This window comes from Papio anubis, chromosome 1 (assembly GCF_008728515.1).
Source record: "Papio anubis isolate 15944 chromosome 1, Panubis1.0, whole genome shotgun sequence".
Classification (NCBI taxonomy): domain Eukaryota; kingdom Metazoa; phylum Chordata; class Mammalia; order Primates; family Cercopithecidae; genus Papio; species Papio anubis.
Window position 1 is genome coordinate 72,969,586 of NC_044976.1, and position 23,580 is coordinate 72,993,165.

A 23,580-nucleotide genomic window follows, 5' to 3' on the forward strand; every position below is an offset into this window, starting at 1 on the left:
GCCAACACACTACCAAATCAATGTCCAATCCTGAGTCTTCATTTTACTTCACCTATCCACACATTCAACTCCATTAATCATGCCCTTATTCTTTAACCATTTTCTTTATTGCCAAGATACTACTCTCTCTAGGTTCTCTTTCTACTTACTGCCTTTCCTTCTTAGGCCGGTTCCTCTTTACCTCCCTCATCTTTTAAATAGAGTGACACTCATTACTCAGACATCTTCTCTATGTTCAATTCTTAAGCAATCTCATAAATGTAATCTGTATAAAAACCAGTCTCAGATTTGCGTCTCCAGCCTGGACCTCTCACCTCACCCCGGATTCGTATATTCAACTGCCTACTCAGCATCTCTACTTGCTTATCTCATACATGTCTCAGACTCAATGTGTCCTCAACCAAAACTGCTTCATTCCACCCCAAAAACCTGCTTCTTCCACAGTCTCATCTTACATACATGTTAACTGGACTTCTTTCCAGTTATTCAAGACAAAAAAAATTGAAACATCTTTGACTCTGCTCTTTATCTCATTTCCTGCATTCAATTCATCAGTAAGCTCTACCTTTAAAATTACTTCTAACTCATTCCACCATTATCTCTTCTCTGGATTAAAGCAGTTTCTGCTATTTTCCCCACACTCCCTTGTTTATTTTTCCCACAAGAGTTCCTATTAGATCATGATAAGTCATTGCTCAAAACCCACCTTAGAAGATTCCCATCCTTCTCAGATAAAAGTTAAAGTCCTTGCAATGACTCTAGGACTCTATGTGGCTTGCTCTCATGGTCTCTCTGACCTCATCTCCAATTTCATGGGTCTATTCCTTTTGCTCTGGTCAAGCTACCTTAGATACACCAAATGTGTACCTGCTTCATGCCTTCTGTATATGCTTTTCCTCTATCTCAAAAGCTATTTCAAGAAAGCAACTTTTTTTTTTCCTGGTTTCTGCTCAAACGACATCTCATCAGAGAGGCCCTTCCTAACCATACTACATAAAATAACACACTCCTCATGACTCTTGTCTCCCTTCACTCCATGTATCTCCCTTACCCTGTTTTGTGTTCATCATGCTGACCATCTCACATATATTAATTTCTTCATTGGTATGTTATCAGCTTTTCCTCCATTAGAATAAGTTCCATGGAGACAAGTACTTTAGTTGATTCACTCTTGTGTTCTAGCTTGGCATCTAGCCAATACTTTTAGAAAATATGAAAGCCCATAAGCAAGACTCCTGATTTCAAACAGAATGTTCAATATGAAAGCTGGTAACAGTCAAAACTGACCTTTTATCATGCATTTTGTTATGCCCAAGATTGAAACTAAGGGAGATGATGAAAACTGGGTCAGACAGTAATGCAGGCAAACCTAACTTCTAATAGGCATAACTGAAAATGTCCAGTCAAGTAAGTCAGATGCTTGGCACACACTTTAAGGCTCAGCCTAAAACCAGTTACTAAGATGAATGCGGAAAAACAGACAAACAAACAAACAAACAAAAAATCTCTCTCCTTCCCTTCAGAAACAGTTCTTAAAGTGAGAAGAAAGGAGAGATAGAAAGTGAAATAATTTAAAATGTACTAGCTTTTATCTTCATCATATAACACCTCTGTAAGTCTGATTTCCATCTTAAAATTTCAAATTCAGCACACCATGTTACAATAAATAACCCTGAACTTAGATATTTCAGGCTCATCTATACTGAATTTTTTTAACAATTGTGAAGAGAAATGCATTAGTAAAAACATTCAAAGAAAAATGTAGCAAAACTTGCGCTCTACCAAAGGACATTTGTTTCCATACTTGTAGCAAGGAGATGATCTCTCAACACACACAAACCCAAAGTAGCCTCGTTTGCCTCCGAGCCTGGAACCTTTTCGATGCTTGTATTCACAACAGGAGCTTAACCTGTTCACCTGCATCCCATTCAGGAAAAAGGTGAGACTGAAGGGGAAACCATGATGCCTTTTGGAAATAAACTGAAAGGTCTCTGGAATTAAAATAGAAATACATTAGTGAAAGCAGCTGACTTTGGACTAACATCTGTTAAATCATGTTTTTCTATTAGATAAATAACAATATTATGATCTAGATCGGGGTGTCCAATCTTTTGGCTTCCCTGGTCCACACTGGAAGAAGAATTGTCTTGGGTCACATATAAAATACAGTAATACAAACAATAGCTGATGAGCAAAACAAAACAAAACAAAACAAAACAAAATAAAATGTTCTTGCATAAATCTCATAAAGTTTTAAGAAAGTTTTCAAATTTGTGTAGGGCCACATTCAAAGCCATTCTGTGGCCCGTGGGCCATGGATTGGACAAGCTTGATCTAGATCATCTTTTAATTTGAGGACAATTTTTAATGATAAAATTGCATTTGATTACTTTTATTTGTAATAAATACTCCAAGTTTTTGTAAAAACTCTTTGATTTTTAATAAAATAATAATGCCTAAAGTTATATGAGCACATACTATGGCCAGGCATTATGCCTTATTATCTTGTTATTTTTCAATCACGTGAAGTGGAAATTTTTCTATCACTAGATTCTAGGTCAAGAAATTAAGGCTTAGAAGAGTTCAATAACTTACTCAAGATCTTACAGCGAGTTGGAGAGTTAGAGTTTGAATCCAAACATCCCTGTAGAGTCCATGCCTCTATCTTGCTATGCCATTTATTAACAAAGAAGTTAATAAGAGAAGCCTACTGTGAACTCATTAATGCCTTTTAAAATGCTTTTATTTTTAGTTGTGACTTTAAATATTTGAATACAAACAAGAATGAAGCAGTTATTTCATCTCCAAGCTATACTGAATTCTGTTTGGATTTGAGAACACTTTGTTTTCCCCACCCACCCAAAAGTTCCACCAATAAATTTAGAACCACTGCCTACAATTAATAGTTTTTAATAATTCCAAGTCTTTATAATGCTCTTTGCAAAGCCCCCACCCTGCCCTGCTATCCCCACAGATATCCTAAACCCTAAGTCTGGGAAACTTTATTCTCTACAGAGTGACTCAAAATCCTGTGCCTCACGAATATTTCTTATGTCACTTCCTAAAAAAGAAAAAGAAAAAAGAGCCTCTCTGGACCCTTCCACATCTGCCAATAATAAAGTCGACAATTTTCACCTCTCTACTATGTACACATTTCCTATTGTTGCACTTACTACAATAGATTAAGATGTAGCTATACCAGTGGTTTTCAAATGTTAATGGTGCATCAGCATCACCTAGAGGGCTTATTGAAATACAGATTGCTGGGCTTTATCTCTGTTTCTGATACATCAGGTCTGTGGTAAGAACCAAGAATTTGCATTTCTAACAAGTTTCCAGGTGATGCTGATGCTATTGGTCTAGGGACTGGCTTCTAAGAACCCTCCCTAATCTAGACGTTTGCTGCTTTACATGTTTGTGAAATCCATAAGAGCTGAAATTGATGCATCTTTTTTCTCCAAGTCCCAGGACAATGGCATAGAAGGCTCCCCCAAAATAATGAGTGAATTATTATTTTAATCTATTTTTAAGTTATTTAGAACCACTGTGTATACCACATTGTTCCCTTAAAAAAAAAAAAAAAAAAACTTTACATTAGATGCAACTCATTCTAAAGAACAGACATATTAAAAAGGTAATTCAGTCATTTATACCTTAGTATTTCTGATGTAAAATTAAACAAATTTGGAAAGAGAAAGTTGACAAAGTTTAGAGTCTGGGAAAACTAGGATACAATATCTTTAAAAATCCTTCTGTCTTAATGATGAATGGATTCCTCAGGTGTTGAAAGCAAGTTTGATTGTTTTTGTTATAGAAGCTTGATTCTACACTCATGTAATATAAAGCATTCTGCTGCAGTGTCATACCCCACAACGTCCTGCGTTCCCAGTTCAGGAAGAGAGGGCAGTTAAGGAAATGTTGAGAATGGGCTCAGGAAATCAGGCCCTAAAAGTGACTGCCCTTCCATCTGATGCTCATGTAGCTGGAGAGCATACCCAGATACTACTCCATTTTGTTTTTTCATTGTTTTTCAGACTTCTAGAACAAGAATTGACAACCTTTGCCTTTACTCCTTTGTTACTTATTTTTGTATTTTAAATACAGTGACACCTCCCCATCCTGACTTGATGATTTCTTCATGGAGCAGTGGAAAGAATATAGTCTAGAAATTAGAAGGTTTTGGTCCATGGCACAGGTTAGCATATCTTGGTGGGTCATTTAACTTTGTTGCCTTTCAGAATTCTCACCCAAAAAATAGAGATGGGGGTGGGTAGAATGCACTCGTCTATCCACCACACAATCTTAAAGATTTTAGAATGCAAAATATTAGAAAGCATTATATATGATTATAATTACAATATTTGTACAGTTAATTATTTATTGTTCACTGACAGTTGGTAGCACTGTTTTAGGTACTAAAGAGAAACGAAAATAGAGAAAAATATCGAATGTGGTCTCCTCACTGAAAAAGTTATCAATAAACAATTAAATCTGGATTGCAGTCACCAAATCCTCTCTTCTTTAAAATTTTATCTCTGGAGATGAACCAAAGGCTTAAAACAAAGTGAGAAGCATGCATTTATGAAAAATTACTGAACTTTAGGTAATGGGAATCCATGCATTTTTTCCTGGGCTACTCTCATCCCCAACATCTAACTACTACCTTATCACAGCAGTTCTAGTAGGGTAGGCCAGGCCACAAATAACCAGCCGCTTCACTGTCAGTGGGGGCTGACTTGATTGGAGAGCAAGAAAAGCCCTTGGCCCATGGCATGACCAGGAATAAGCAGGAATCTCAGAGGCAAGCTAACAGGGAAGGTCAGAGGTCCCATGGGCCTGTGACTGTAGTTTTGGGGTTTTTTTGTTTGTTTCTTTGATTCGTTGGTTGGTTTGGTTTGGTTTTTGTTTTTTTGAGAAGAATTCTTTTTCTGTTGCCCAGGCTGGAGTGCAGTGACACAATCTCAGCTCACTGCAACCTCTGCCTCCTGGGTTCAAGCTATTCTCGTGCCTCAGCCTCCTGAGTAGCTGGGATTACAGACGCACACCACCACGCCCAGCTATATATATATATATTTGTATTTTTTAGTAGAGACAGGGTTTCGCCATGCTGGCCAGACTGGTCTCAAATGTCTAACCTTAGGTGGTCTGCCCACCCTGGCCTCCCAAAGTGCTGGGGTTACAGGCATGAGCCACTTAAACCCAGCCACGACTATAGTTCTACTAAGGGCAAGCAACAGGCCAGTGGACAAGTCAAAATTTAAAAGGAAGACAGAAGCAATACGGCAGTCACAGAAGCATTTGATAAGTTCCCTATATATCCCTGGCTAACTGGAAGTGGCATGGATCAGAGAGGGCTCAACCTTTTCATACATCTCTAGTCTACCAGTAGCTTTCCCTTAGGCATAGAAGAAACACAAGAGAATCTGGTGGAAAATAAAAGTTGGAACAGACTTGAAAATTGCCCAAAGTTTAGATGTACCCCTGAACCCACTATAGTCAGCTGAATTGTGTGCTCCAAAAATTCATGACCACCCAGAACCTCAGAATGTGATCTTGTTTGGACATAGGGTCTTTAAAGATATAATTAGTGAAGGATCTAGATGAGATCATCCTGGATTTAACTTTGGCCCTTAATTCAATGATTGATGTCCTTATAAAAAGAGGTGAGGACACACACAGACATACAAGAACACCATATGAACACAGAGGCAGAGATTGAAGTGATGGAACCACAGGGTGAGGAAAGCCAGTTGACAGAGTTAAGAAGAATGCTTCCTTGGGGTTTTTCAAGGAGTGTATCCTTGCCAACACCTTCATTTTGGACTTTTGGCCTAGAAAACTATGAGAGAATGAATTCTTGACGTTTTCAGATATACTTTTGGAGACGTTAGCCCTGAGCTATAAAACACAGAGACTACCCCAAGAGTCCAGACTAAAAAATAGCAATATAATATTTTTTAATCTGAGCAAAACATGGCTGGCTCTGCACCAGAATGACAAAGGCAAAATTTCACAGATTTAATTTTGGTAACTTACTAAAAAAAAACAACAACAAAACCAAAAAAATAAAAATAAAAACAAAAATTAAACAAAAAAAAGAAGGAAAAAACAGAAACAACAATAACCTCTGAGGGGAAAAGTCAGAATCCAGAATTCACAGCAGCTTTAATATACTGCCTAAAATATTAGACCTAAAACCATAAAAACCCTAGAAGAAAACCTAGGCAATACCATTCAGGTCATAGGCAAGGGCAAGGACTTCATGTCTAAAATACCAAAAGTGTGGGCAAAAACTGGAAGCATTCCCTCTGAAAACTGACACAGGACAGGGATGCCCTCTCTCACCACTCCTATTCAATATAGTGTTGGAAGTTCTGGCCAGGGCAATCAGGCAGGAGAAAGAAATAAAGGGTATTCAACTAGGAAAAGAGGAAGTCAAATTGTCCTTGTTTGCAGATGATATGACTGTATATTTAGAAAATCATCATCTCAGCCCAAAATCTCCTTAAGCTGATAAGCAACTTCAGCAATGTCTCAGGGTACAAAATCAATGTGCAAAAATCACAAGCATTCCTATACACCAATAACAGACAGAGAGCCAAATCATGAGTGAACTTCCATTCACAATAGCTTCAAAGAGAATAAAATACCTAGGAATCCAATTTACAAGGTATGTGAACGACCTCTTCAAGGAGAGCTACAAATCACTGCTCAACGAAATAAAAGAGGACACAAACAAATGGACGAACATTCCATGCTCATGGATAGGAAGAATCAATATCGTGAAAATGGCCATATTGCCCAAGGTAATTTATAGATTCAATGCCATTCTCATCAAGCTACCAATGACTTTCTTCACAGATTTGGAAAAATCTACTTTAAAGTTCATGTGGAACCAAAAAAGAGCCCACATTGCCAAGACAATCCTAAGCCAAAAGAACAAAGCTGGAGGCATCATGCTACCTGACTTCAAACTATACTACAAGGCTACAGTAACCAAAACAGCATGGTACTGATACCAAAACAGAGATATAGACCAATGGAACAGAACAGAGCCCTCAGAAACAATACCACACATCTACAACCATCTGATCTTTGACAAACCTAACAAAAACAAGAAATGGGGAAAGGATTCCCTATTTAATAAATGGTGCTGGGGAAACTGGCTAGCCATATGTAGAAAGCTGAAACTGGATCCCTTCCTTACATCTTTGCAAAAGTTATTTCAAGATGAATTAAAGACTTAAATGTTAGGCCTAAAACCATAAAAACCCTAGAAGAAAACCTAGGCAATACCATTCAGGACATAGGTATGGGCAAGGACCTCATGACTAAAACACCAAAAGCAATGGCAACAAAAGCCAGAATTGACAAATGGGATCTAATTAAACGAAAGAGCTTCTGCACAGCAAAAGAAACTGCCATCAGAGTGAACAGGCAACCTACAGAATGGGAGAAAATTTTTGCAATCTACCCATCTGACAAAGGGCTAACATCCAGAACCTACAAAGAACTTAAACAAATTTATAAGAAAAAATCAACCCCATCAAAAAGTGGGCAAAGAATAGGAACAGACACTTCTCAAAAGAAGACATCTATGCAGCCAACAGACACATGAAATCATGCTCATCATCACTGGCCATCAGAGAAATGCAAATCAAAACCACAATGAGATACCATCTCACACCAGTTAGAATGGCAATCACTAAAAATTCAGGAAACAACAGGTGCTGGAGAGGATGTGGAGAAATAGGAACACTTTTACACCGTTGGTGGGACTGTAAACTAGTTCAACCATTGTGGAAAACAGTGTGGCAATTCCTCAAGGATCTAGAACTAGAAATACCATTTGACCCAGCCATCCCATTACTGGGGTTATACCCAAAGGATTATAAATCATGCTGCTACAAAGACATGCACATGTATGTTTATTGCGGCACTATTCACAATAGCAAAGACTTGGAATCAACCCAAATGTCCATCAGTGACAGACTGGATTAAGAAAATGTGGCATATATACACCATGGAATACTATGCAGCCATAAAAAACGATGAGTTTGTGTCCTTTGTAGGGACCTGGAGGCAACTGGAAACCATCATTCTCAGCAAACTATTGCAAGAACAGAAAACCAAACACCGCATGTTCTCACTCATAGGTGGGAACTGAACAATGAGGTCACTTGGACACAGAAAGGGGAACATCACACACCGGGGCCTATTGTGGGGAGCGGGGAGGAAGGAGGAATAGCATTAGGAGATATACCTAATGTAAATGACGAGTTAATGGGTGCAGCACACCAGCATGGCACATGTATACATATGTAACAAACCTGAACGTTGTGCACATTACCCTAGAACTTAAAGTATAATAAAAAATTAAGAAAATAAATAAATAAAATAAAAATAATACAAAGATTAAAAAATATATATACCACCTAAATATGGAGTTTTTAACAAGCAATCCAAAGACATGTTTTTGAAAACGGGAAAATGTGACCTATACTTAGAAATAAAAGCATCAAAACCACAGCCAGGAATCTAATCAAGACCAACATGTATCTACACAAAAACTTGTGTGTTTATGTTCATAGTTCCAAACTAGTATCAGTACAAATGTCCTCTAATTGGGGAATAAATTTTTTAAAATATGGTATATCCATGTAATGGAATATACTTAGCAATACAAAGAGAGAGCCACTACTGATACTATAAATATGCATGATTCTCAAAAGCATTATGCTAAGTGAGAGCAAAAAGACAAAATACTACCCATGGTATGATTGTGTTTATAGGAAATGTCCAGAAAAGAAAATCTGTGCAGTCAGAAAGCAGATCAGTGTCTTCCTGGGGCTGGCTCTGAGACAGGGACCAACTGTCAAAGAGAACAAGGGAACGTCCTGAAGTGCTGGAGATGTCCCACACCTGGTTTGTGATAATGGCTGCACAACTCTGTATAATTCCAAAAAGAAATTGAATTATACACTTATAATGAATACATTTTATGGTATTTAATTTACACCTCAATAAAGCTATTCTTTAAAACTGAAAGAAAAAGTCAATGAATAGAAGAAAAATGAGAAACAGAGCTGAGTGTGGTGGCCAAAGCCTGTAATCCCAATGCTTTGTGAGGGCAAGGCAGGGGCATTGCTGGAGTCCCGGAGTTTGAGACCAGACTGGGCAACATAGCAAGACCCTATCTCTATAGAAAAATTTTAAAAATTAGCTGGGCATGGCTGATATAGGAAGATCACTTTACCCCAGGAGTTCAAGGCTATAGTGAGCTATGATTGTGCCACTGCACTCTAGTCTGGGTGAGAGAGAGAGAGAGACTGTCTCTCAAAAAAGAAAAAATTAAAAACAGTTAATGTAAGTCAAAGCACAATGAACTGCTTCAGTTTTGAGTGTTGACTGAAAGCTATTGGGATAAAACAGAGAAGTCAGTGAGAAAGCTGCATAGCCTTAATCTGAGTCCTAAAAGATGGGTAAGATTTGAATTTGAAAAGGAGAAAAGAGAAAGTATTATAGACAAAGGAAATAGCACAAGCAAAGGCAAAATAAAAGTGTGGATGGGATAGTGAAGTAGCTGTATTTGCCAGAGCATAATGAGGAATGCACAGATAGATGCAACAGGATCCGTTTATGGAAATACAAGAAAATGGGGCAGAAAAGGAAGGGATTCTAAGAAAGACAGAAAAAAAAATGTTAGTTTTTTTCGCACTTCAAATGAACCCAAGAAGCCATGGTTTGTGTTGTCTGAAAAGATAAACATGGCAAATAAAAATGCCTGTGAAGAAACTGTACTCTACAAGTAGCAGAAAATACTCAGTAACTTCATAGGTGTATATAATAAACAATCAGCTTGTGGATTGAAGTCTGAAATCAAATCTCAAGACATCATGAATTACTTGGGAATAAAGGATGCACTTGCCACATTTCTAAATAATTAATTTTATTGATACTTCAAATAAAAAGGCAAGATGAATTAACAAAAGTCAAATTTTAATGAGTTTACTGTTCCACGCACAATGTTAAATGCTCCCTCTCCAACTTTTGTTAACGGAAATCTTTTAAAACTCTATTCACATTTTACTGAATCATGCACAGCTTTGATTTGTAGAAAGGGCAGATTCTTTTCAGTACAGCTAAATTGCTAAGATTGCTGAACCACAAGTCAACTCTGAGCCACCCAACTTTTCAATTTTGAACAATTACTTTCCTGGCAATCAAGGGCAAGCTGAGACAAAATTATTGCATGGACAAGATTCAATTATTTAAGTCCCCATTCCATCCTATTATTCAAGACTGTCCAATGCCATAACAAAACGTCCCAGTATCAATATGTATGCAAAATAACACTGAGCCAAGTAACACCCTTTCTCCCATAACCTTTGGTTTTTCACTCTCATCACAGAGTGTACATCATCTACCAGAGAATCATTTAGCTAAGCCGCATTCTTTAATTTGTATCTACCACATTTTCCAGCAAATAGATGTTATATATGCATTTTGTTGAATAAAGTATGATATAAAGTCCAGGACAGTTTTTCATCATGTTAATTCCGACTTTACAGCTAATTTCAGCATTCTCCTAAATTAACAGCTGAAAGTTACACTTTTAAAAAAAAAGTGTATGTATCTATGCTACTATCATTAGGGATTTCATACCACTCATATCATGAAAATGTAGGAAACTCCATGCTACTCAGAATAGCTCACTGGGGCTGCCTGGAACTGATCAAGGGCCTTGCACCTAGCCAGGGGCTCGGGATTTTCTCTCAACTCTGGTCAGAGTGTTACCTTGGGGAGCCACTCCACCTCTGGAATCATCTCATTTTCCTCATCTACAAAATGAAAGGAATGAACTCGGGAATGCTACAGCAAAATAAACAAGGTAAATTGCATTCCTACAAAATATATAAAATTAAAATGGAAAAAAAACTGTTTCTAACATCATTGAGCATCATATTATGTTTCACTTGAAGTTAAAACTACCATTTAAGTGTTTACCATTTTTGTGATGGAAAGTTTTCCATATGTAATTCCTCAATATGAATTTATAGTCTCTCTTTAAGGAAATGAATTTTATGTTAAGTGATAGTCACTGTCTTCAATTAATGAGGGAAATCAGAAAGACTAAAAGTAAAAATTCCATGTTTGCCCCCAATTTTCCCCTTAACTCCTACCAAGATTATCCAAATATAAATATTTCTTTTAATTGGTAAAAATGCTATTACTTTTTGGACCCAGTTTCTTAAGCAAAGAAGTAACAATATAACCCTGTGAACACTATTTCTTTTCACTGCTGCTCCCTTGAACTAAATATTGAAGAAAAACCATTACAGTATAATTTGTGAAAACCTATGTTGCGTATAAAAATTATCCTATGCTGACAAACGTGTATTTGTGATCAAATGAGAGCAAAAATGTACTGAAAAGCTATTTAGCCAAATTCTCCACCAAGTTATTTAGGTGTGACTCACCCTGCAGTTTATTGGATTTGTGATTTTATCTCAACATACTTCTAAAGAACAAATTGCCAATCTGGTATTTTTCTCTTAGAATAATGTATGGTATAATTCACTATGGCAAGCCAAATAGTTAACTTGTAATTTGGGGGACAGCTTATTCGTGCAACATTTTAATGATCATATATCTCCATCCCAAAATTAATCTGTTACCAGGTTAAATCACTCCAAATCCTTTCTTCCACAATCTGCGAGAGTAATTGCTGCTTCAGTTTCAATCATAGAGCAGTAAATCTAGATTTACTTTTAGGCAGCTGGTTTATAAGTCCCTGGATATGCATAATTTCATAAAGTGATTGAAGTCATTTTGATATTATATCAACAGCAGCTTATCTATAGCACCAACTCCAAGCAATTAAAAAACATTCACATTTTATGTGTACCTTTTTCAAGTAGTTTGCCTTTGTAGACACAAAGGTTTTCCCCACCACAGTGCTGTTGATAAACTTTAATTTCATCCCGGAAGTCAGGATTATCAGAAGATAGGTGCACATTTTTCCCCAAATAGATCATTGTAATAGCTGCATTACTATGCAAGGATGTTTTATGAATCCTTCTTGAATCCTGAAATAAACAAAAAAATGAGGCTTATTAACAAATTACTTTCTAATCAGAGTTCTTACCTGACATTGTAATATGAAGAATAAAGAAGGCTATTTTTAAGTACCTACCAACCAAATCTAAATAAAGTGTCAATTTACAAATGCACAAAAAGTCAAACCCATTGCAAAATAAATCCTTCTAAATAACTATAACATATACGTTTTGGCTTTGTATTTTTAATGTAAATACTGGGGATTTGGATAGAGTTTGTCATTTTTTACTTTAAGTGCAAGTATGTGGGGAGGTGTGTGGGGCTGTGTTTGTTATATATAGTAAAAATTTCAAAGACACCAAGAAGAAACTTTTGGTTCTTTTAGCTGGTTCTCCAATAAAAATCCAAACAATAAATATTAGTAACATTATTTTGTTCCAATTTGTACTGACTTAGAGATTTAGCAATAGTTTTTGTAATTGGCTGCTTTATCTTTACAACTGAGCACTGACAACATATCCTTCCCTGGGCTAAGTCCATCTGAGAGGGAGAGGCACATGTGTGATTTCGTCTACGGTCATTCTGAAGATCAGGGGTCATCAATCATTTGTGCTTGGGACTATCCAGTTTCACAGGGGCATTCAGTTGATTGAAAACCCAATATCAATATTGTTTATAGTATCAAAACAATCTACCCAACAAAGTCTCTAAAATTACTACATAAACTTATTTCATATCCTGTGGCATTGCCCAATTTAAATTATTTATAAAATATGTAGCAAATGTGTATGCCAGAAAATCAATGTCCTAGGCATTAACTCCTAATTAATTGTTTGAAATATTTTCATAATAGTGAATGGGCACATTGTTTGCCTAACCTCTATGAGGAAGAGGAAGAAGGAGAAGCAGAAAAAACGAAAGGAGGAAGAGGCAGAGAAATAAGAAAGGCTGAGAGGGTTGAAAGACTTTAAGGGGGCCTAGTAAGAAAATCGTAGCCCTCTAGAATTGTACACAGGCCAGCCTTTCCTTCTCATCTACTTCACTTTTCTAAAAATCAATTTTAAGCTGGACAAAAAATATGCAGAGACCAACTTTAAGTGGATCCAAGGCAGTAATTTGAGTTGATTCCATCAAATTATAGATGCATGAGAAGCATAAATTTTCTAAAGAATAACAAAGTTGCAACAAACATTTTTGAAGGAACTACTAAAATATTTCTATCCCTAAACTCATCCTCTTCCACTTCAGATATATTTTTTTTCCATTTCATTCTATTTCTCTGAAGCAAAAACCAGAGGAAAGAAATCTGATGGAATGAAATTCTGCTAGCAACGGTCTGAAAGTATAAATGAGGGAGAAAGTCCAAGATTTAAAAATTCAAGCAAATTTTCTTGCCTGTTGTAAGGAAGAGCTCTCAAATAAAGAGATAATCAACAGACATATTACAGGGGCATCAAGAGCCATGAAAGTAAATCAGCAAACTGGATAATTTCTTGCAGATTAGAAACATCTCCCTGAATCACAGTTGAAGCAAAGGGATGATGGCAGGTCTGGCTCCTACTTGGACAATCATAATCCCATGTTTCCTCTTGCCTGGGCAACTGTGGAGCTGTGACAAACCTGTGTGCAGCCCACTGGACAATCAGCAGACCTCAGGCAAATCCAGCTCCAAGCTGCGCCTAGCACTTTAATGAAGTGACTAATTAAATAAAAGCATCCCCCTTTTGTTAAGTAATACTTTCTGAAGCAGCATGGATTTAGAGGTAGCCTTGTGAGTTTGTAGGAGGTAAGCACTATATAAATACAAGGTAATAGTGCGATTAGAGTCAGGGAAAGATCTGTGTCCTATGTATGAAATGAGAAACTGGAAGGAAAAACTTTTAAAGAGAAAAATACAGGAAAAGGCAGACCCTTATCCTTTTCATTTCCTCTCATTCATATTTCTTTCCACTAAAGCTTATTTCTGATAGTAACATCTCTTTTCTCTTGGGTCTCATTATTTCATTCTCTTTTTAAAAAAATCCCCTAATTACTGCCACCAAGTAAATTTTTCTGAGTTCTAACAGAAGGCCCAAGTGACAGCTTGTGATTCAATATATGCACTAGGAAACAAACAGTAGTTTCTTTCAATTGACTGAATTGCCTCTATACTTACCATCTTGCAAAGATATAATGACCAGAGACAGATGAAACTTTAAAAGGTTTCTTGGCCCTTTCTGCTATCCTCAAGTAAGTATCAAAACCTTTCACGAAAATTCAGTTTCGTTTGAAGAACAGGAGCAAGGCCTCATGCCCCTGCATAACTAAAGCTCATCTTTCTGACTTCCTTCACCAGTTGCTTATGACTTTCCTTCTCATTTCTTTTCAGATTTCTCAGGCAAGTACAACTGAGCTGATAAATAAACAGCAAGTCCATTGAGTGGTTAACCCACTAGCCATTATATATTTGCAACACTTAGCATTCAATTGATATACTAAGTTTTCACTGAAATCTCTTTTATCCATGCCCACACAAACAGTACAGGTGTCAAAGGGCCTGTTCTTGTTCATAGTGTTGGGCAGTAACTCCTCTCCATCTGCTTCACAAAGCCGTGGTGAATTCTGGACACCAAGTACGGTGACCATGAAATTTATCATCCAAACTTAGACACACAGTGAAAGAAGTGTTATTAATAATTAGGAAATGGGGAGAAAAGGGCAGAATTTTGAACTCTTCCAGGAAAACTGAGAAGTATGGTCACCCTACGAATTAGTCTCCCCACTTCTAGTCTGATATCCCTCAAAATCTCCCTCCTGTTGGAAATCAGAAGGATCTATTGTTATTAAATAGATCATGTGACTCTCCTGCTTAAAGCCCTCCAGTGATTCCCATTATTCATGGGATAAGTTCCAACATTCCCCAGACAACATAAAATGTGTTATATTTTCTAACACCTACTATCTCCCAGTGATTGCAATTTCTCATGCTACATTTAAATGTCTGGCAACTGAACAGATTGTAGTGGCCCAAAGACTATCAACTACTTTTAATCTCCAGGCCTCTATAATTGTATGAGTCACATGATATTGGAACTATTTCCTTGTATTATCTCTCTCTCAGTAGATAAGGATGACATCCTACTGATTTCATGCCCCCAGTAACTTGCCAGTGCTGACGCTTAGTAAGGACCGAATTAACATTGATCCAACTGGCCACAGACATGGAACAATTAGGCATTCCATATTCTGTCCTTTCCATATTCTGATAAAGCTACAGTAGGTGGGTTCCACCCTAAATAGGAAGCTTGGTACATTTATAGGAACTCAATAGTTACCAGAACAAGAAAACTGACTCACAGTGTCTTGTTAAACGAAACACCAACTTTGGTGACTATTCCTTGATAAAGATTGATACAAAACCAGCCTGGACATAAAGAGTAGCAATCCCCATGTTGATGCTGGTGGCCCTAGACAGAGAAAATCTGACACAAGCCAGAGGAAAAGTGTTCATATCCCAAAGACTTAGGGAGCAGCTGGTTGTATGAAAACCTCACAGCACTGCATTACATATATTCTTCTCTTTCTCTTCTCTTTCTCGCTGGTTTTGCCTCCCACTTTGCTTTTAGTGTGGTTTCTCTTTTCACTTTCTTCTGGGCCATTTTTCTTACTACTGTGTAAACCTTACCTCGTGCTTATTCCTAACATGCCCAGAAACACCTCAATCCTTACAGAGGCATCAGAGCTCTAGATTTTTCAGGATCTACCTCACCTATTCCTTCCCACAGAAATCATAATAAGGGTTCCTGCTCACATTTCCTTCCCCACTCCCTCTGTTTCCTAATCTACTCTGGTGCTTCCTTGTGTGGCTCTGCATGGTGTAGTGTAAGGGTTATTATTAATATTATTGAAGATGGGGTCTCGCTATGTTGCCTGGGCTGGAGTGCAGTGGTGCAATCATAGTGGTGCAATCACTACAGTATTAAACTCCTGGGCCCAAGCCAACCTCCTGCCTCAGCCTCCTGAGTAGCTAAGATTACAGGTGTTAGAGATGGAGTCTTGTTATGTTGGCCAGTCTGGTATCAAACTTCTGACCTCAAGCAATCCTCTTGCCTCAGCCTTTCAAGTCACTAGGGTTACAGATGTGAGCCACTGCACCTAGCCTTGTGATGGTTAATTTTACCTATTAATTTAGCTGGATTCCAATGCCCAGATTGGCAAACATTATTCTGGATGGATCCCTGACCAATGCACGTGGTGTGTCCCCTCCTCTTGGGAACTGTGAGTAACAATCTATTTTTTTGATGGCAATTGTCTCTTAATCTGTAAGTCTCACCAAACCTGAATAATTTTTAAAAACCCACATTTTAAAATAGCCATACAGAACGATATACCTACTTTCATTAAGAAAGGGTCAACTAGTGAAGGTTTCAAGCAGCAGAGGAGCATGTTGAGATTTTTTCCATAAAGTTTAATTTAGCACCATTATGTAGAATCTAATAAAAATGAGATGAATTTTGCTCATTCTTTTTTTCCCTTCCTGCCTTTCAATCTCAGTTCCCTGGTTCTATCTGCTAACTTCCTACTGATCATTCAAAGCCCATTTCAAATGCCACCTTCTCTATGAGGCATTCTCTAATCTCCTCAGTCAGAACTAATATTTCTTTCCTCTGTGTTTCTACTGTGTTTTATTTATATCATAATTATAGTACTCAACACAATATATCATGGTTTATATATCTGTCTCTCTTGCTAGACTGCAATCTTTATGAGAGAAAGAGTTTAGTCTTACTCATCCTGGTAACCTCAGGACCTAGTATATCACTTGCCTAGTATATCAATAAAAACTGGACTGAGCTATGTTCTCATTTAGAGGCAGGACAAGTATATAGATGACTGCAATAGTTCCATAGTTCCATTAAGAGATTAGTTAGCAAGCCCCTGAACTAGAGATGTAGCAGTAAGTATGAAAAAGGATTGTCAGAGACATGAGCCACTGTTCAGGTGGCATCTAGAGTTGTGCCATCCAGGACAGCAGTCATTTCCCCCATTTGGATGCTAGGCATTTGAAAGGTAGCTCATTTGCTGTAAGTATAAAATATTCATTGAATATCAAACACATAGTATAAGAAAACATACCATACTTAATTAAAATTTTTCATATTGATTACACGTGGAAATGATATTTTAGATATACTTGATAAAATAATTAAAATCTTAAAATTTATTTCTTGTTTTTCTTTATCTTTTTAAATTGACTATTAGAAAATTTTAGAATTGCATACGTGGCTTGCCTTCTATTTCTATTGGACATCTCTGATCTAGAGAACTTAGCAACTAGCTGGATGTGCAATGCACAAGGAGAAGAAATTATAGATTTTGAGGCCAAATCACAGGACAAAAGTTTGTGCTTTAAGAGAAATAAGGCGACTGAATGGAGAAACTGACTTAAGTTGTAACCATGTTGAATTTGAGGAGCAGTAGGACCTATCAATTGGGCATCTGTAATTGCACAGGGCTCATTTGGTACCTAGGAGGTAGATAGAGGGCTTTCATGGAAAAGTCCCAAACTAGTATCATAAACTTTTTGCCCTCTCTTTCAAAAAATGTACAAAAAATAAAAGCAAACTTTGTTATTGGTTTTTAAAATAGATAAACATAACCATTAAGTAGGCTCTTATTTGGAAGCCTGTACTTTCACTTTTATAAAAGCTGTATATGAAACTATCCACATTTTAGCAGGCTTCTGTAAAAGAAGACATAACTTATGGTATTGATAAATACAGTACAGTACTATAAAGGTAATCTCTCTTATTTATAGTTTTCCTAATAACATTTTCTTTTCTCTAACTTAACTTTGTAAGAATACCATATATAATACAAATAGCGTACAAAATATGTGTTAATTGAATATTTATGTTATTGGTAAGGCTTCCAGTCAACAGTAGGTTATAAGTAGTTAAGTTTTGGGGCAGTCAACGTTTATACACAAATTTTCAACTGTGCAGAGTAATGACATCCCTAACCCCCATGTTATTCAAATGTCAACTCTCCATATACAGTACACACATACACACTCACACATACACAGACACACACACACTAATCTAAAGAAAATAAGAAGTATTATTAGACAAAATAGATTTTAAGACAAAAAGTAATATGACAAAAAGGATCTCCTCACCGGTAAGATTAAAATAATCTTAAGTCTGAGAGCATATAAGAAGATTTTCTAAACATATACAAAACAGAACTTGGCGTAATTACAAAGACAAATTGACAAATCCATAATTATAGAGAATGGATTTTCATTATAACTCAAGAACTAAGAGATGAAACACATAAAAAGTCTACAAATATAAAAATATGAGTAACATACTTAACATTTATCTATTGGACATTTATAGAACCCTAATTCCAACATTTAAAGAATATGATTCTTTCCCAAAACTGAACATATATTAGCTCACAAAGCAAGTCTCCACAAATACCAAGGAGTTAAAATCATACAGATCAAGAATAAGATGCATTTTAAAAGTAGCATTCAGTGAACACAAAAGGAGTTCTTAGAACTGAAACATGGCAGGAGAAAAAACTCAGTAGAATGTGTGGAAGATAAAATTGAAAAAACCTCTCAGCAAGTAGAACAAAAAGACAAAGAGGTAGAAAGTAGGAGAGAAAAGCTAAGAATCTTAGAGCATCAGTCTAGTAGTTCTAACATTCCCAAAATAGAGATTCCAAAAAGAGAGAAAAATGGTTTTCTTTCTTGGGGGGGAAAAAAAAAGAGTAAGTCAGACTGAAGCCCTGTGACTCAGGAGACAGACATGATAAGGTCTGTCAAAGCCAGCATGCGTGCTGACACCATGCTGTGCTTCTAACCTGAATGCAGAATCCCAGGGGAACCTGGCTCAGCTGCTTATTTGTGCTTCACTTGTCATGACCCTGGGATGAAGAAGCTGCTGCTCCCTCCTCCATGCCCAGCTACAGAAGCCCATTCCCCTGGTCATTTTCCTGCTGGACATCCAGTGTCTGACTCACAATAGGACCTCACCAGAAACCTTGACACATTCGTGACCTGACCACTCTGACTTCCCCAGAAGGGGCTTTTAAAATTGTTTAAAAACCAAACCCAGACTGTGACCCAAAGATTCTATTCAGCTTATTTTCTTCTAGAAATCGTGTCCTTTCATTACAATGCTAGGTTTGAGCTTATTTCTGAAGTTTTGTGCATATAAGCGATAGAACTCTAAAGAAAAGCAGGGACATAGTTCACAGAGAAGTCAGTGTGGCGGTTGCTCTGGAAAAAAGAATGATGGGGCAGGAAAAAGGGGGCTCCTGCTTAATATGATAGTAGAGTTCATTGTGAAGATGTAGTGAGTGCATGGTGCTTGCTTGGTTATTGTTGTTGAACTTGTATATATAGATAAGACTTTATATATTCTTGTGGCTTGTGAGACATTTAAACTTGTTTTTTTAAAGAGCATGAACAGGTAGAATGTACCCCAGTGTTACATTTTAACATCAGAAAATCAAATCCTGCCACCCAAGTGTTTGAGAATGAGGAGTAAGTCACTGTTTTTGCTAAGTGTGAGCCACACCTTTGGAGAGCATATTCATTGGCCAGGTGGAAACCAATGCCAGCATGCAGAGTGAAAAATTAAGTGAGTGGATGTGGTAGATTCTATTATTGTTGTAAATATTTACCGCCCTTTTCTGTTAGAGACTGATACTTCCTACTCCATTGAGGTCAGTCTCGGTCAAGGGCTTGCCAAATGGCATTCCAGTGTAAGTGACATGTGCCACTCCTGAGTGGAACCTTAAAAGCATTCTGTGGTTCTATTGCCCATGAGGCCAACATACTCCAGACTCTTTCATTCTGAGCTGTTCCTCCAGTCTAGGTCCCAGAATTACAGCTGACCAACAGTAGATAAGATTGTGAGCAAGTAGATAAGACCAACAGTAGATAAAATTGTGAGCAAGAATATTGTTGTAGGTTGAGTTGCCTCAGGTTGTTAGACTAAGCTCCAGTAAACTGCTCTATAGAGAACTTACTAATGAAGAACAGGATAAAACAGAAGTCTAAGGCTACATCATGTGAGGAAAGAATTTGCTCCTTTATCTAGGGCCTGGATATGTTGAGAGACAGAGATGAATATTAGAGGAAGGTGGCAAATCCAAATTAGAGAGAATGACAGATAATACGAAGTACCACCAACAGTGAAAGAGTATCTGATCAAAGACACAGAACAAGGGTGGGCCTTGGGGGTGAGAGAGAAAACAATCTGTCAAAGACAGCAACAAAGGGAGAGAATTGGTAAAAGTAGAGTTGAAAGAAGGAAATTCAAGCAAGTAGGAAGAAGATGGTCCCCTTCTTTTGAGAAGGTTAGAGGTAAGGACAGCTGCTGGGAGTGAGATGTGGACATGGGGTGAATAAGGGTCCTGAAAGTGAGGTTGATTTTTAAGAATCTATGTGCATGCTGACACTTCACTTCTTGATGGTCATCCAGTGAAATGTTAACCCAGCTCATTTGCCAATCACAAAACTTTCATTTAATCGCTATTGGTTGTATATTTAACGTAATAAAAATGAAGAGCTATTTTGCTTTCTTACTAGCTTGTATGTTTATAAAGTCCAACAGGCCTTAAAACTGTTTCTTCTACTAGTATTTTGAGGAAATGAGTACAACAAACTGTAATCTCTTCAAAGAACACCGAAATAATTTTTTCTAGGTATGATATAGTAATTTGCCATAAATTGTTAAAAATAAACTATATTATGTTTTTTAGGTATATCAAGGTTTCTCAATTTTTACAAATTAGATGTTAAGATACTTCTAACAACATGTGATTGAATCGGTGCATTTAAGGAAATAAATTATTTGGAAATACGTATTGTTCAAATTAAATTTGACCACAAGAGTTGTTAAATCTTTTATTATTAATTTTGCTAAACTCATTATGCAACTGAACTACTCAAGTCTTTGGTTTCAGATCCATTCAAGATTACTTATAAAATTGTATTTCTTTACACAGAATATTTTGCATGCAATTTCCTCCAAATTCTTTTACTGTAAACCTAGAAATCTAATAGTGCAATGTAATCTGTGATGAATTAATAAAAGAAAAATGTGTTCCATAATTACCCTGGTCAAAAGAGGTTCTAAGCCATTTGGAGCAGTGGTTGGACGAAATCTTCTCCTTCTCCATGTTTCAGATCTATTTTCTCTTGTGATTTTCCCATTTGGGGGTGGTGGAGGAGGAATAGGCATCATGTAACTGTTAATGTTTGGAAGTTGATATGAATTCATTCTCTGTGAATTGCCTATGGAGTTCCTGAACTTCATCACTGCCTTCTTGCCCTGTAATCATATTTCATCACATAAGAAGCAATGAAACAGAATCAGTGACTCAATGTAACCCAAATTTAAAGACAAGCCTAAATGATTGACATTGCATGCAAACACAACTGATATCAATAGACAAACTCAAAACACTCCAGTCTGCTGAAAAATGACACTTTGTAGCATCTGCAGCAAATTAAATATTCATAAAATTCTAACCTTATGTGTTATATTTTTTAAATAATATAAAGTGATGACTTTTTATAGTACTTTTGGGGTTTTTCTTCAACAATCCATTAAACCCAACACAATTAAACAATTTAAAATCAAGAAGTTTGAAGTGTTGTGCTTTAAAGCAGAGCTTTAGCCCACTTCGCAATAGGAAATTAGTACTTTTCTCATATTCTGATTTCAAGCATCTAGGTATTAGAATATGCAGGGTTTGCAAAGCTCTAAACAAACTGGCATGTACTCTTTAGCATAAATAACTCATGTACTATTTAGAGTAAATTATTACCACATTTACAGAGGGAGCATTAAAATATTTATCAAAATTTTAAGGTACATACCTTTTGACCTAGAAATTCTAGTGGAAGGAATAAATCCTACACCGATAACCATACAAGTTTACTAATATAAATGTGTGTAAGGATACATATACACACATGCACACACACACACATATATATATAAGGAAGTTAGTCACACAAAATGTAACATCATATAAGTCCATCAATAGGAGGGTGTTTAACTAAATCTTGCTTTGTTCATATGATAGATCTCACTAGGCTTAAACAAAAATAACATGAATCTATTTATCCTGAAATGAAAAGGTTCATATGGTATGACCATAAATTTCTTTTAAATAATTTATTTGTGAATTCTGATTAAAAACAGCAATGACTGAAAAAATTTGAATGTGGGGCTGCCTTTAGGGATATACCTTCATACTGTTTTAGAGTTTAATCAGCATGTATTATTTTAATCATTAAAAAACACCAAATGTATAGTCAATAATTACATTTGTCAGGTATAAGTGAGTCACTGAATTTTCACAAATTGGTAATTTTTGTGTACCTGAGGTAGTTTTCCAAATTTTAAGGAATATTTAAGTGATTTATATATTTTGCAAAAATTTACTTATATTTCTAAAATATCAATTTATATTGTACTTATGTTTATTTTGAAATTTCTAATTAATTTTTGACCAACTTAGTTTGTATTTTAATATGCTTATTGGTGAAAAATTATTTTGTAGAAAGAGAAGTCATTCTCTAAATATCTCTCATTGCTAAATGAGCAAAAGGAACTTATAAGCGAAGGGCATGGATAGCCCATATTTTGATTGAAAAAAGCATATGAACAGAAAGAGATTTAAGTAGATATTCACCAAGGAGTTCACAATTGTTAGAATGGTTGATATTGCATTGTGTCACGTTCTAACTTTGCTTTTCTTATATTTTCCATTTTTTCTGTAAGGGAGCACATTTATATTGTGATAAAAAATAAAAATAAGTAAAAAAATAATAAGAACAAGAAAATCAATGAATCTAGAACTTTTTGAATTTAAGTATTTAAAACAAAATGATTTCTGTGTAGGTATCAATTGCATGCCTTGTTTGGAAAAGGTTTATCAGTTTTTCAAAAACATTAACATGTTGTTCTTTACCTTGCTTGTTTTAGTTCAACAGCATTGTGGACATCTTTTCATGCCAGTGCAATAATTCTGCTTTATACATTTTTTTTTTTTTTTTTTGAGACGGAGTCTCGCTCTGTCACCCAGGCTGGAGTACAGTGGCGCGATCTCGACTCACTGCAAGCTCCGCCTCCCGGGTTCAATTCTCCTGCCTCAGCCTCCGGAGCAACTGGGACTATAGGTGCCCGCCACCCCACCCGGCTAATTTTTTGTATTTTTAGTACAGACGGGGTTTCACCATGTTAGCCAGAATGGTCTCAATCTTCTGACCTTGTGATCCGCCCGCCTCGGCCTCTCAAAGTGTTGGGATTACAGGCGTGAGCCACCGCTCCCGGCCCCTGCTTTATACTTTTTAAATGTACTTTAATATAACACAACAAGGTAAAACAATACGCTATTACTTAGGTATCTTCCAGTTGTTCGCTATTGCAAATACAACAGTACAAAATATTCTTGAATCTGTTTCTTTACACATATGTGTGTATTCCTAGGATAAATTCCTACTTG

At 36.6% G+C, this 23,580-nt stretch overlaps 1 protein-coding gene across 8 annotated transcripts in view; it reads right to left on the reverse strand.

Annotated features, from left to right (window-relative positions):
- Positions 1-23,580, reverse strand: part of ERICH3 (glutamate rich 3) — a 117,069-nt gene that overhangs the window by 48,897 nt on the left and 44,592 nt on the right. For 7 of the 8 annotated variants that reach the window (XM_021943046.2, XM_021943039.2, XM_021943052.2 and 4 more), the window contains 3 exons: positions 21,180-21,395; positions 11,909-12,089; positions 1,805-1,991 (listed from right to left, as the gene is read on the reverse strand). In XM_021943046.2, coding sequence (XP_021798738.2) covers positions 1,805-1,991; positions 11,909-12,089; positions 21,180-21,395 — 584 coding nt within the window. Of the gene's footprint in view, positions 1-1,804; positions 1,992-11,908; positions 12,090-18,915; positions 19,012-21,179; positions 21,396-23,580 lie in introns of those variants that run through there. The other variant, XM_021943078.2, reaches the window with a different exon arrangement.